The sequence below is a fragment of the Panthera pardus genome, unplaced genomic scaffold (assembly GCF_024362965.1).
Source record: "Panthera pardus isolate Hobbes unplaced genomic scaffold, ASM2436296v1 HiC_scaffold_2, whole genome shotgun sequence".
NCBI lineage: Eukaryota > Metazoa > Chordata > Mammalia > Carnivora > Felidae > Panthera > Panthera pardus.
Genome location: NW_026526765.1, coordinates 98,216,537 through 98,230,204, shown reverse-complemented (window position 1 = coordinate 98,230,204; position 13,668 = coordinate 98,216,537). Strand labels below are relative to the sequence as shown.

Sequence of the window (13,668 nt, the reverse complement as noted above, 5' to 3'; positions counted from 1 at the left end):
TAGTGATAATAAAACAAATAATTTTATGCCCGGCACTTTAAAAAAAATTTTTTTTAACATTTATTCAGTTTGAGAGACAGAGGTTGAGTGTGAGCAGGGGAGGGGCACAGAGATGGGGAGACGCAGAATCCGAAGCAGGCTCCAGGCTCTGAGCTGTCAGCACAGAGCCCGACATGAGGGCTTGAACTCACAAACATGACCTGAGCTAAAGTTGGATGCTTAACCAACTGATGCCTGGCACTATTCAAAGTACTTTTTAACAGGTGCAGTCTCACTTAATCCTCACAGCACACCTGTGTGGTACAGGCTGTTAATAATCCCATTTTATAACCAAGTCATTGGAGGTACAGAGAGCCTGAGGTCACACAGCTAGTATATGGCAGAGTTGGAATTCAAAACCAGGCTGTGTGACACCAGATCCTGGGCTGTTACTGGCTCAGTTGTAGCAGAAGGGAGTCAGGTATTTCCACACTCCTAAGAAAATTCTAACAACAGCATCCAACTTGAACGTAAGCACAGGCCTCTAGGCTGTTAATTTGAAGAAGTTTTAAAATGAGAAATCTAGGAACCTCAGAACTGGAAAGACCTTGAGAAGTTATTTTAGTCCCGATGCTTCTTTCACAGATGAGGGGGCCAAAAGCATGGGCTAGATGACTTGCTCAGAGCCACACATCTAGGTGGCGCCAGTCTTGGGACCGCGATCCGGGTCTTAGGATTCCAGTCCCGTGGTCTTCGTGGTCAGCCTGACACTTGGACTGACAGCCATTCATCTCACATCCTACAGCATAAAGTGAGCTGCCGATGATTTGATCCAGAAAAGCTGAAACAAATTCAGTCCCTGCCTTCCGAGTGTGCAGTTCATTGCTATGGCACCTTTTAATGTGTATATTGAAAGTAGTAGGATAAACCCTGATAGATTTTTTTTTGTTTTTACTTTATTGCTTCCTGTGCTTGAACGGATATTATTAACACAAATGGGAGCACATGGACCAGTGGTGCTTTACCTACCTCAGGACAACCTCTCTGAAACTTGCCTCTCTAAGCAATGCAAGTGTGCTTTCCCTTTGGCGTGATAAGAGACTCCTTATTTCACACCACGTGCTTTCGTATCTGGGGGAAGCAAAGCTTTGGTGATATTAATTCCTTGGCTTCCTTTGGAACCCTCTTAGCCCTTTGTGTTGACTGTTAGGCATGAAAGGTGCTTAAAAAGTTGTGTTGAAGAACTCCAAGAAATTGGTGTCTTGTTGTTTTTTTTTTTATATTGGACAGGCGGGTTTTTTAAATTATTGCTTCAAGATCAAGACTCTGTATTTCCTATATGCCTCAGGTAATGAATGGTCTCATTTGAATTTAAATGCTTGGGAAGGAGAGGGCTGCTCTTGTAGGTTCTTTTCAGCACTGGAATAGTGGATAAGTACAGAATAAACTGCCCTTTTGAGTAATCCTCTTAGAAGCGCCTCCCACGCAGAAATTCATTATCAGTCTCCCATACCGTGACAAGTAGCATTTTTTTAAGAGCTAATAATTTAAAGTTCAACATTGGAAGCAATAATTGTTGAAAATTGAAGCCAAGTTAAAAAAAAATGCATTAACATTTAGACATTTCTGGCGAATGTATGTACTATATGCAAATGAGATTTCTAACTGATCCATACTAATTTGAGAAAATCTGTTATTTGAAATAACTTTAAAAGTGAAGATTCTTTGATTCAGAAGGTAACTTCTTAGCACCACCTTGTGGTAAGTTTTAGTTAAACCAGGATGTTTGCTTATTTGAGGTTTGTATTAAGTATTACAACGTATAATGGAGAAGTAGAAAGTATCATTGAAATAATTCGCCTAATTTCTTCAGTCCCACAGGGGAAAATTAGCACTTTTGTTTAGTATAATAGTTACAATTTCTATTACCAACAAACCTGTATTTTTTTAAAATTTCTTTTTTTTTTTTTTTAACATTTATTTGAGAGACAGCATGAGCAGGGGAGGGTCAGACAGAGAAGGAGACACAGAATCTGAAGCAGGATCCAGGCTCTGAGCTGTCAGCACAGAGCCTGACGCAGGGCTCGAACCCACAAACTGTGAGATCATGAACTGAACTAAAGTTGGATGCTTAACCGACTGAGCCACCCAGGCGCCTCATCAACAAACCTGTGTTTTGTGGAAGCTTAAACACCTTTATTTTAGGAAGAGTGTGGTAGAGAAAATATTTTTTACATGGTAGATATTCCATGCATAGTGATTAAATGAATGGATAGACGAAGGAAATAATGTGAAAACAGTTGTGTCAAGGTCACTGAGCACAACTCTCCTCCTCCCTTTCCAAAACTGACATGAAATTACTAAAGTAGTAATTAAAAAAAAAAAATTACTGGGGCGCCTGGGTGGCTTGGTTGGTTAAGTGTCCGACTTCAGCTCAGGTCATGATCTCACAGTCTGTGAGTTTGAGCCCCGCATCAGGCTCTGTGCTGACAGCTCAGAGCCTGGAGCCTGTTTCAGATTCTGTGTCTCCCTCTCTCTCTGTCCCTCCCCTGTTCATGCTCTGTCTCTCTCTGTCTCAAAAATAAATAAACGTTAAAAAAAAATTTTTTTTAAATTACTTGCAATAAGAAAGAATGCCATCCACTGGCCAGAAAGACAGGACTGGATTGACTGAGAAACAAGACGGAAGAACCCAGCACACAAATCACAGGATGCAGCAGAGCTGGGAGCTGTCCTGGGGCTTGCTCCAAGGAAGCAGGAAAAAGAGAGCTCCAAAATCAGTGTTGTTGAATGTGGACCCACTGACTTGATCCTTCCTGGCAGCAGTAAGTGCAGATGCTGATGGCAGTGTAGCATGCCAGTCCCCAAGATAGCTAATGACCCCAAGAAAGCCCCTAAGATAGCTAATGACCCCATGAAAGCACAGGGAGCCCCGATGTAAGAAGGCAGGACATGGGGCACCCTTGTGGTGTCAGCCCTGTGTTCCCACGCAGTCTCCCTAAGGCTGGCTCCTGTCAGGGGATCCTGTGGTCAACAATGGCAGAAAGTGAGTCTCAAGCCCCTAGATGAGCCCCAAATCACGAAATGCCAGACCTTTGAGGGAAACCAACACTCCGAAAGTGGCATTAGATTGAAGAAGAAGAAGCGACACCCAAGGAGAAAATGAAAATAGTAAACCATGTGCTATTTATAATTTATTCACCTTACCTACTTAACATATACTTACTGAACACTTATGCTTAAGTAGAACAAAAACAAAGGTAAAATTAAGAAAGAGGAAAATTGGATACAGACGAAATTAGAAAAACTAATAAAATATATAGTTGCCTAAATTTTTGCTATGTAACATGAAAATGAAAGGATGGATCTAAAATTGTAGATGATCCACTTGTTGGGATGAGCACTGGGTGTTGTACGTAAGCGATGAATCATGGGAATCTACCCCTGAAACTGAGAGCACACTGTATACGCTCCATGTTAGCTCACTTGACAATAAATTATATTTTTAAAATAATAATAAAATAAAATTCTAGATGATCCCAACATTGCATATGTGGGGAAATAGAAGTGCCAATATATCAAGGATAATAGATATTCATTAGCTTAGTTTTTGATTAAGAATGTTAACTTTGGGGCTCCTGGGTGGCTCCGTTGGTTAAGTGTCTGACTCTTGGTTTTGGCTCAGGTCATGATCTCACCGTTTCGTGAGTTCGAGCTCCACATCAGGCTCCAAGCTGACAGCACGGAGTCTGCTTGGGATTTTCTGTCTCCCTCCCTCTGCCCCTCCCCGACTTGTGCTATCTCTCTCTCTCAAAATAAATAAATAAACTTAAGAAAATTAAAAAAGAATGTTAACTTTGAGGTATATTCAAACTTTAGCAGAGTATTTATACAAGTATTATGCCTTAAAAAACAACACTTAACAGGAACACCTGGCTGGCTCATTCAGTGAATCGTGCAACTCTTGGTCTTGGAGTTGTGAGTTCTAGCATCACATTGGGTGTGGAGATTACTTAAAAATAAAATCTTAAAAAAAAAAAAAACTTTAAACACTTAATTACAGATATAAAATGGGTTCTTAGAAGACATTTTATGTGTGTCTCCTACTTAAATTTTACTGTCACATTTTCAGTTTCTCATACTAAATTATTTTTATAGTTTTTTGTAAATTAGGTCATGTATATTTTTAAATTGAGTTGTAAAAAGAGAAGAGGAAAATGCAAATTAGGTACTAACTGAAGAGATACAATTTTTTTTTATCATTTCTTAATGTGTGGCTTGATTTTATTTTCCTAAAATTCTTTTGAAGCTTTTCCATTCCTATCTGTTTAGTTCTGTTTATTTTTTTGTGTTTTTTTTTTGAAAATTTTTTTTAAAAATATAATTTATTGTCAAATTGGTGTCCCAATTCTGTTTCATTTTGTAGTACCTGATACCACAGAGGAACAGTTGAAGACGGTGACATTTCATTTGTTCTGCATGATATGGTCTTCGTTCTAACAGGAATAGTTGTCCCACGTAATAATGAGTTGAGAAGTGGTTCATAAAATATTACGGTTTTGAAAATGTCAGCCGACTAATTTTAATTCTAATGACTTGTTTGGCATGAGCCTTCAGTAATGAAGTCTGTAGAGGCTGTGTAAATAGTTTTTTATCCCTGATAATCTCTAAAGACCTTGAATTTAAACTAAGGGATGTATCCTGTCTTTCTAGCTTTGAATTATGAATACATAATTCCTATTTTAATTTGACGAATGTTCAGAGTCTAATATGTTTTCCACCTGTGGATACAAATATCATATTGGAAGTCAATAGTAAAATTAGTTACCATGTTTAAAATGTCATTTGTTCTTTGTTCTTTGATACTGGTTTTGAGGGAAAGTGGGTATCAAAGAAAGGTAAACTCTCCCAAAAAAAACCACCTAAAATTCAAAATTTCATTAATGGGCATTCCTGGGAAAAAAGGGCCATGGAACCATATGTGTTTGGAAAAATGTTTACCCTCAACAACTAACAAAAGAGAATGCAGACTTAACATTTTTTGGCTCTCAGATTTGCTAGATTTTCATGGATAGTATTCTGTGGCGATAAGCGAAGCAAGAAAATGGCATTCTCTTGGATAGGTGGTGGAGTAAGGTCCCAGTCATCAGTGGGTTCTTAGGTTCAGCTAAGTGTCCATTCTCTTAACTGCTATAAGCCACATCTGGCCCTAGTTGCTCAGAAGGATAGAGAAGCCCGAAAACCAGTCTGCTGGCGCAACAAGTCTTTGCTCTTCAGTGGGAGACGTCGTGACACTCCACACAGTTAACCACAGAGCCATCTGCAAGCTGTTGTCTTTTGTAGGCTAGGTAACAGCTTAGGTGCTAAGGAGTGAGACTTCCCTTGGTGGGCGCAGGAGCCTTCTTGGCATAGGACCTTAGCCCCAGGAGCCAATGTCTATTTTAACACCTTCCAATGGGCTTCCCAGTTCCCTACAAGGAGTATGCAAGTTAGCAGTCCCCAAACTCAGGAACACCTAAACATATTCCTTCAAGTAACGGGCACCTGATGGCTCAGTGTGTTGAGCATCCTACTCTTGATTCCTGCTCAGGTCCAGTGGTCCCAGGGTCATGGCATTGAGCCCCACGTTGGGGGCTCATGAGCATGGAGCTTGCTTTGGATTCTGTCTCTCCCTCTGTCCCTCCCCCCACTCATGCTCTTTCTGTAAAATAAAAAAATAAAAATAAATTTAATATAATTCCTTCAAGTCAAGATGCAGTTTATGAATGAGGTGTTTTGTCCTCAGCAATTATGCTTACTAATATGCTTATCAGGTTCCTAGGGGAACAGAGCTATAAAGTTAAAAGTTAGATTCCTGTCAGGAAACAATAGATGTTGCCAAGGATGCAGAGAAAGGGGGACCCTTTTGCATTGCTGGTAGGAATGCAAACTGGTGCAGCCACTCTGGAAAACAAACAGGTTCCTCAAAAAAATTAAGAATAGAACTACCCTGTGACCCAGAAATTGCACTACTAGGTATTCATCCAAAGATACAAAACATGCCGATTTAAAGGGGCACATGCTCCCCATTGTTTATAGCAGCACTATCAACAATAGCCACATAATGAAAAGAGCCCAAATGTCCATCAACTGATGAATGGATAAAGAAGATATGGGTGTGTGTGTGTGTGTGTGTGTGTGTGTAATGACATATATATAAATAATGGAATATTACTCCATGATCAAAAAGAAAATCTTGCCATTTGCAACAACATGAGTGGAACTGGAGGGTATTATAATAAGTGAAACAAGTCTGTCAGAGAAAGACAAATATCATATGATTTCACTCATATGGAATTTAAGATACAAAACACATGAAAATAGAGGAAGGAAAGGAAAAATAAGATAAAAACAGAGGGAGACAAACCATAAGAGACTCTTAAATATAGACAACAAACTGAGGGTTGCTAGAGGGGTTTGGGGTGCGGGGATGGGCTAAGTGGGTGATGGGCATTAAGGAGGGCACTTGTTGGGATGAGTGCTTGTGTAAGTGATGAATCCCTAAATTCTATTCCTGAAATTATTATTATACTGTATGTTAACTAACTTGGATTTAAATTAGAAAAAAAAAAAAAAAACACCATGAAAGAAGTCAGATTCTTTCACGGAGGGAATGGTGTTTTGTTAACTTTTACTCACAAAGAATGAGTATCATCTCTTTTTTAGAACACAATTCGACAATATGTATTGAAAGCTTTGAAAGCTTTGATTGTGTGTCTTTCAAGGTGGCAGTTTTGTTTTTAGGGATTTATTGTAACAAGATACATACACAATTATGTATCTGTATATAGGTAGGTTTCCTGTAGCATTATTTGGGGTTTTAAGTTTTTAAATGTTTTTTTAATTTTTTTTAATTTACACTTATTTATTTTTGAGAGACAGAATGAGACAGAGTATGAGCGGAGGAGGGGCAGAGAGGAGACACAGAATCCGAGGCAGGCTCCAGGCTCTGAGCAAGCATTCAGCACAGAGCCTGAAGTGGAGCTCAAACCCACGAACTGTCAGATCATCACCTGAGGCGAAGTCAGACACTTAAACGACTGAGCCACCCAGGCGCCCCAAGTTTTTTAATGTTTTTGTTTGTTTAAATTTTTTTAACATTTATTTTATTACTGAGAAACAGAGACAGAGCATGAGCAGGGGAGGGGCAGAGAGAGGAGGAGACACAGAATCCGAAGCAGGCTCCAGGCTCTGAGCTGTCAGCACAGAGCCCGACACAGGGCTCGAACTCACAGACTGCAAGATCATGACCTGAGCTGAAGTCAGACGCTTAAACGACTGAGCCAGCCAGGCACCCCAAGTTTTTTAATGTTTTTATTTTATTTTTGAGAGAGAGAGTGTGAGCCAGGGAGGAGCAGAGAGAGGGGGAGATACAGAATCTGAAGCAGGCTCCAGGGTCTGAGCTGTCAGCAAAGAGCCCGATGCGGGCCTCAAACCCACGAACCGCGAGATCATGACCTGAGCCAAAGTCAGACGCTTAACCGACTGAGCCACGCAGGCACCCCTCCTGCAACATTATTTGTAATGGTGAATAATTAACATCTAAATGGTCAGCAGTTTGATAGGTAAAATACAGTACCTTCATATAATGAATACTATGTGAGTTTATGGGTAGATATTTCCAGAAATAGCATTAAAAGTGTTTATGTCAAAATATTTAGTGTTTAACTTTGGATGATGCTTTTCTGTATAATTTTTTTTTAACATGAATCACTAATTTTTAATGTGGACTATGTGTTATTTTTTCAAAAGATCGTTTTGTACAGAAATGACCAAAGAGGATACCTGGGTAGCTCAATCAGTTGAGCATCCAACTTTGGCTTAGGTCATGATCTCATGGTTCATGAGTTCGAGCCCCACATCGGACTTGCTGCTGTCAGTGCAGAGCCCGCTTTGGATCCTCTGCCCGCCTGTCTCTGCCACTCCCTCACTTGTGCATGCGTACGTGTGCTCTTTCACAAAAATAAACATTAAAAAGAAAAAAAAGAAATGACCAAAGAAGATTGAAATGCATACTCCTTAAATTGAATATTCATTCATTTTAAGAGTTTGTCTTAATACCATTTAAAAAGGCTTAATCTTGAACTTCTTTAATGAAGTTTTATGTATTTTATAATCTCAGGTATATCTCACATCAGCATCTGACATGATAATCTTGAAATATTTCAAGCCAATGAAATCATTTTCAATTCATTTTCTCTTATGTTATTGTGTAAGTTCTAACTTCTAGTTAAAAATCTCATAAATTACAAACCTATCATCATATTATTATATATCATCATGTATCATATATCATTATTATATATCATCATCATCATATATCATAACTGATAATAAAGTGAATACAGATTTTTTTTTTTTAGTTGACTGATAGGATTAATCTTTGGGGCTGAGGAGGTTAGAATCAATATGGAACAGAAACTGTGCCTCAGTGATTGGAAAAAGCCACATAACCATATATTTTCATGTTTGGCAAAATTTAGATGCTAGCCCTCAGTAACTTTTGTCAAATTATGGGTAGGTTAGTGGGTGCCATCCTTACTTAAGGGGTTTGAAATACACACATACATATGCACACAAAGTTTATTCTCCATCTTCCACTTAGTAGTATGCCCATATCGTGGTTTGTCATTAATATCTCCCCAGCTGCTAATAGTCTTGCTACTGTATTTGTTTCAGAAAATGTAAAACAAATATTTCCTCAAATGTTACTTAAAGGAATATTGAAAAGGAAATTAAAATTTGAGCTGTACTTTCAAAAAAATAAGAATCCTACAAGGAATATCCAAGGAAATGTTTGGGTTTATTACCTACGATTTTATATCAGTCATGTTTCTTATTGTCCCTACAAATGGATGGTAGAGAGTTAGTTGATCCTACAGAAATGCCATGGGACTTTGGGACTTAGACTACGGTTATAGTCCCCGTCGACCAAGGACTATGTTACCTCAGTTGGTCCATCTATAAAATGAATGAATTAGATGAGATCATCTCTTAGGTCTTTCTCAACTAAAGAAGCCCTAAAGATTGAAGTAATTTTGGGGGTGCCTGGGGGGCTCAGTTGGTTAAGCATCCTTCAGCTCAGGTCATGATCTCCTGGTTCATGAGTTCGAGCCTCACATCGGTCTCTGTGCTGACAGCTGGGACCCTGGAGCCTGCTTCGGATTCTCTGTCTCCCTCTCTCTCTCTGCCCCTCCCTGCTCATGCTGTTTCTCTTTCTCTCTCAAAAATAAACATTAAAAAATTTTTTTTAAAGATTGAAGTAATTTGTAACTCTAAGATTTATATGATGAAGTTTCTCATAATTTTACGTTCTGTCTTCCAGTTTATACCTGTTCAAACTAGGGATAGCCCCCCAAATCCAGGATTTGTTGGGCAAAGTCGACTTCACAGGTACTCTTCTTTATCTTTACGATTTTTACGTGGTTGTTTACTAAGAAAATGAATCTATATTTTTTTTCCTTTTGACATCATCGAATCCCTTTTTCTTCTGTACTGATCAGAGGAGAAAACGTTATTATCTTGTTTGTCTTTGACCAGTTTTCCTTTTCCCCACATTTGTGAAACGAGAAACTGAGGTTGACTCCTTCCTTCCTAAGGTTCTTGTTCGGAAATGTCCCACCTTCTTGATAAAGACATTTTTTTTTCCTTTCTTTTTGTTTTTAAATAATGGCATCGTGGTTTTGATTTTCTTTATTTAGAAAAATAAGCCTTGAATTCTGGGGAGAGAGACCTGGGGGATGAAGACATTTCTTGACATGAATACACTCATTCCTACCTCCATCTTGATGTTGTTTGTTGTTGTTTTTTTTCAGAGGAGGAAATTAGTAATATGAGAAAGGAGCTGGACAAATATGGAATACAGATGCCATCTTTCAGCAAAATAGGTGGTATTCTGGCTAATGAACTGTCAGTGGATGAAGCTGCTTGTGAGTCTCCTGAAATCAGAACTTGCTGTTGACCTGGGATTCACCTATACTTTATTCGTTGATTTTGGTTACAAGAAATAGAATGTTTAGAAAATACCTTCAGCCCCGTTTTGAAGTTTTTATTATATGTATTGTAGATGGTTGAGCACATGAAAATATAAGCATGGGATTGATTTAGTCTTTAAACATCTACTTGTGCAGTTTGAATTAAAACGTTTTAGAAATATCTTTATTCTCCAAAATATTTCTTTGTTTTCTATGTCCTGTCCTGGCCCTTTGCTTTCTTCGGTAGAGTACATTGCTACAGTTGTCTTTTAGCGTTGCAAGTTAAATTACAGATACCATTTGGAAACAACCTGATACTTTAAAAGTGTCCATGTGACCCTTCAAACCCCTAGTGGTTGACATAGTGTTTGGTTCATTTGAGGCTTTCAGTGCAGGTTGAGTAAATTAATACAGATTACACGGTAGATGCTTAGGAGACAGGACCCAAGATAGATGGGCAGGTGGAGAGGTCGTCGGAGGGGCTCTCTGGGAAGTGTCTAGGGTCTCTTCTTTTGCCCTTGTTACTGGAAGCCAGAGAAGAAAGTAAAAGAAAAGTAAATTAAAACAAAGCAAACTGCTTACATTATGTGGTGTCATTACAGCTGTCCATGTTGTCTTTCCTGATAAAAATCTTTTTTTCTCTTTTCAGTGCACGCTGCAGTTATAGCCATTAATGAAGCTATTGAAAAAGGAATAGCAGCGCAAACCATCATAACGCTAAGAAACCCAAATGCAGTTTTAACTTTAATAGATGACAACCTTGCACAGGAGTATCAGAAGGAACTCTGGGAAGCCAAAAAGAGAAAAGAGGAAAATGCAAGACTGAAGGTATTTAATTAGATTCCTAGTACTATGGCTATGAGCATAAAAAAGCCTTATTGTTAAAAGTGACATTTTTAAATCAACTGGCTGTGGTCTCTGTAGCCATAGGCTGTTGGTTTGGGTGAAATGTAAGGGTAAGAGAAGACTATGCACTATGTAAAAAAAAAAAGAGGTTTCCTTTTATGATGATTCTTCCAAGTTGCAAGGATTAAAGGTCATGTCGTAAATTTTTACTACTTTCCTGGGAAGTGTAGATACAGTAGCTAAACATCTTCCCTCGTGAGGCATCACCTGCAGACCTTGTATTAGCCAGGATACCTTTAGATTCATTAGTAGAGAGTAATGATTCATTGCGGTGAAGTTGAGAGATGCTGTTTTTAAATTCACTCTCCTCGTTTTCTCCCATTAGTTCACCCTCATATTTTGCCTTGCGTCCTCTGCAAGGCAGCCTGATCCTGACTTGACCCAACATGTCTTACATGACTGTGGACTTTGTGTACACGTAGAACTTCCATTTCCTGGCCACCTCTCTCCTCCTCAAGCTCTTGCCACATCAGCTTCGGCTCCATTCCCAAACTTTTCTCACCTGGTGGCTTCTGGCGCTATCTGGCACACTGGTGCCCTCCCCCCCACCCCCGACCACCTGCCTTGAGGTTGTTGACTCACGTGGCTTCTTGCTGCTTTATTGCCATGGTTCTCCTCTGTATCTCTTAGTGTCTCTTCTTCCTCCTGCCTCTGTGTATGGGAATTCTTTAAGGTCTGACATTGAATCCCATCTGTCTCTGTTCTTCCTAAGCTCATCCACTCACTGAAGTGATAGGAGCTTGCTACCAGGCCCTCTAATGCTCCTCCAGGTGACTTCATCTCTGTCCCATGGGCCTTGCCCCTCACTACATAGGAAGAGTGAAGAGTGCTTATCTCTACCCTGCCCTTCTCACACATGGGCCCCTAACTGACTTCACTTTGGAAAGACTTCCCCCATGTTTTAGAACTCCTTCTGTGCCCCCCATATCCATCACTGCATTCTGTTGCCTCTTCTTGCCAGGCTTACATCTGTCTCCCACTTTCTAGTCTTACCATTCTTGTCTCAGCCTTGCCCTCCCCCCTTACCATGCCTCAGGGTTCTTCCAGCACCTTCCTCAAGGGTGGCCCTGCTTCCTACCATTCTCCGAACCAACCGCTCTCGGAGCTACAGGTTGCAAAAGTAATCTTCAACTATAGATCTGATATCAGCCCCTGGAAACCTCCCTGCATCCCCTGCTGCCTACTGAGTTAAGTACAGGCCCTTCACTTGGCTTTAAAAAGCCTCCGGAGGGGGCACCTGCGTAGCTCAGTCAGTTAAGCGTCCGATGATCTCACATTTCAAGGATTCAAGCTCTGCACAGAGCTCGCTGCTGTTAGCACAGAGCCCGCTTCAGATCCTCCCTCCCTCCCCCTCTCTCTCTCTCTCATTCTCTCTCATTCTCTCTCTCTCTCTCTGCTCTTCTCCCTTGTACACTATCTCTCTCTCTCTCAAAATGAGTAAATAAACATTAAAAAAAAAAAAACTTCCAGGATACCCAACCAACCTCCCCATCTTTCTGGCTGTGTGCTGTAGCCCACCTTGCCAAATTGTCTTGCCTTTTTCACCAAATCCTGTAGTCTACACCCTGTTCCCCTCTCTGCCCTGTTCCTCCAGGACCTCTTCGGTTGTCACCTTGTTCGAGTGTTCTTTCCAACTGAGTGTGTAATTCTACAGAGTCTGTTCTACGTATATTCGTTATTTATGGTGTCGATTTTATTAGACTGAATGCAATGAAATTGCCAATATTCCACTGGCTTTAGTCTACACAAAGTGGCAATATCAAGTGGTCCAACCTAATGTTTCCCACAAGAGACAGTTAGACACTTTCAGAGAGTCACTAGGGCTCTTGTTTGTCTTCGTCATCCTTGCCAGGTGTATGTAACCCCAGTGTCTTACACAGAGCAAGCACTTTTTGGTGCTTATTCTGAATTCAAACGAATCTAAGTAAACCATTTTTCTCACTCTTGGCATTTGGCTTTTGAATATCGAGATTGGAAACCTTGTATTTAACCTCAGGAATCAGTAAAGACTTTGTCTTGTAGAATAACTGTATTTCCGAAGAAGAAAGAGACGCCTATGAAGAGCTGCTGACACAAGCAGAAATCCAAGGCAACATCAATAAAGTCAACAGTAAGTAATGAAGGAAACGGAGATACAAAGTTTCCTTGTCAGAATTGCACCAAAACCATTTGTGTCCTTGTAAAACTGCCTTATGTGGTGAAAAATCCACTAACTGTCAATGTTGCTCTTAATTATGGTGCATCATCTGGCAGCATCCCATGGAATTTTGGGGGTGATCTTGCCCCCCCAGTGCATGCAGAGTATCTTAGAATACCTTGAAGCTAGTTTAGTTCTACCATCTCATTTCGAACCTATCCCTTAGTTGGGGTCATATTGAAGGCTGTTTAGTAAAAGATTATGACTTAAGGATTTTCATTTCTTGCCCATGATTATGTGACAGTGTTTGACTGGAATTGTAAAAAATATCGTTGACACCTGTGCTCTTTTTTTTACTGTCCAGTCATTGGTTTGCACTTGGTACGAATTATTTTCTTACAGTGTGTGCACCTTTATGGCAAGTGAATGAGACAGAATGGGCCAGTGAAATTGCACAGTGGCGGGTTTGAATCCCATGTCCCCAAACTGTTGGGGAGTCTCACAGTGTAATTTCTCTTCATATCCAGTTCAGTTGTATGACAGTAAAGAACAGAAAACTAGGGTAATTAAAATTATCACATGTAAGTTCGGAGAGATTAATCTCTTTACTAGCCTTTTTCCCATCTCTAATAA

At 39.9% G+C, this 13,668-nt stretch overlaps 1 protein-coding gene across 2 annotated transcripts in view; it reads left to right on the top strand.

Annotated features, from left to right (window-relative positions):
* Positions 1-13,668, top strand: part of IQGAP2 (IQ motif containing GTPase activating protein 2) — a 293,312-nt gene that overhangs the window by 165,778 nt on the left and 113,866 nt on the right. For both annotated transcript variants that reach the window (XM_019462972.2, XM_019462973.2), the window contains 4 exons: positions 9,344-9,411; positions 9,834-9,947; positions 10,642-10,820; positions 12,921-13,008. In XM_019462972.2, the coding sequence (XP_019318517.2) occupies positions 9,344-9,411; positions 9,834-9,947; positions 10,642-10,820; positions 12,921-13,008 (449 nt within the window). The remainder of the gene's footprint in view (positions 1-9,343; positions 9,412-9,833; positions 9,948-10,641; positions 10,821-12,920; positions 13,009-13,668) is intronic.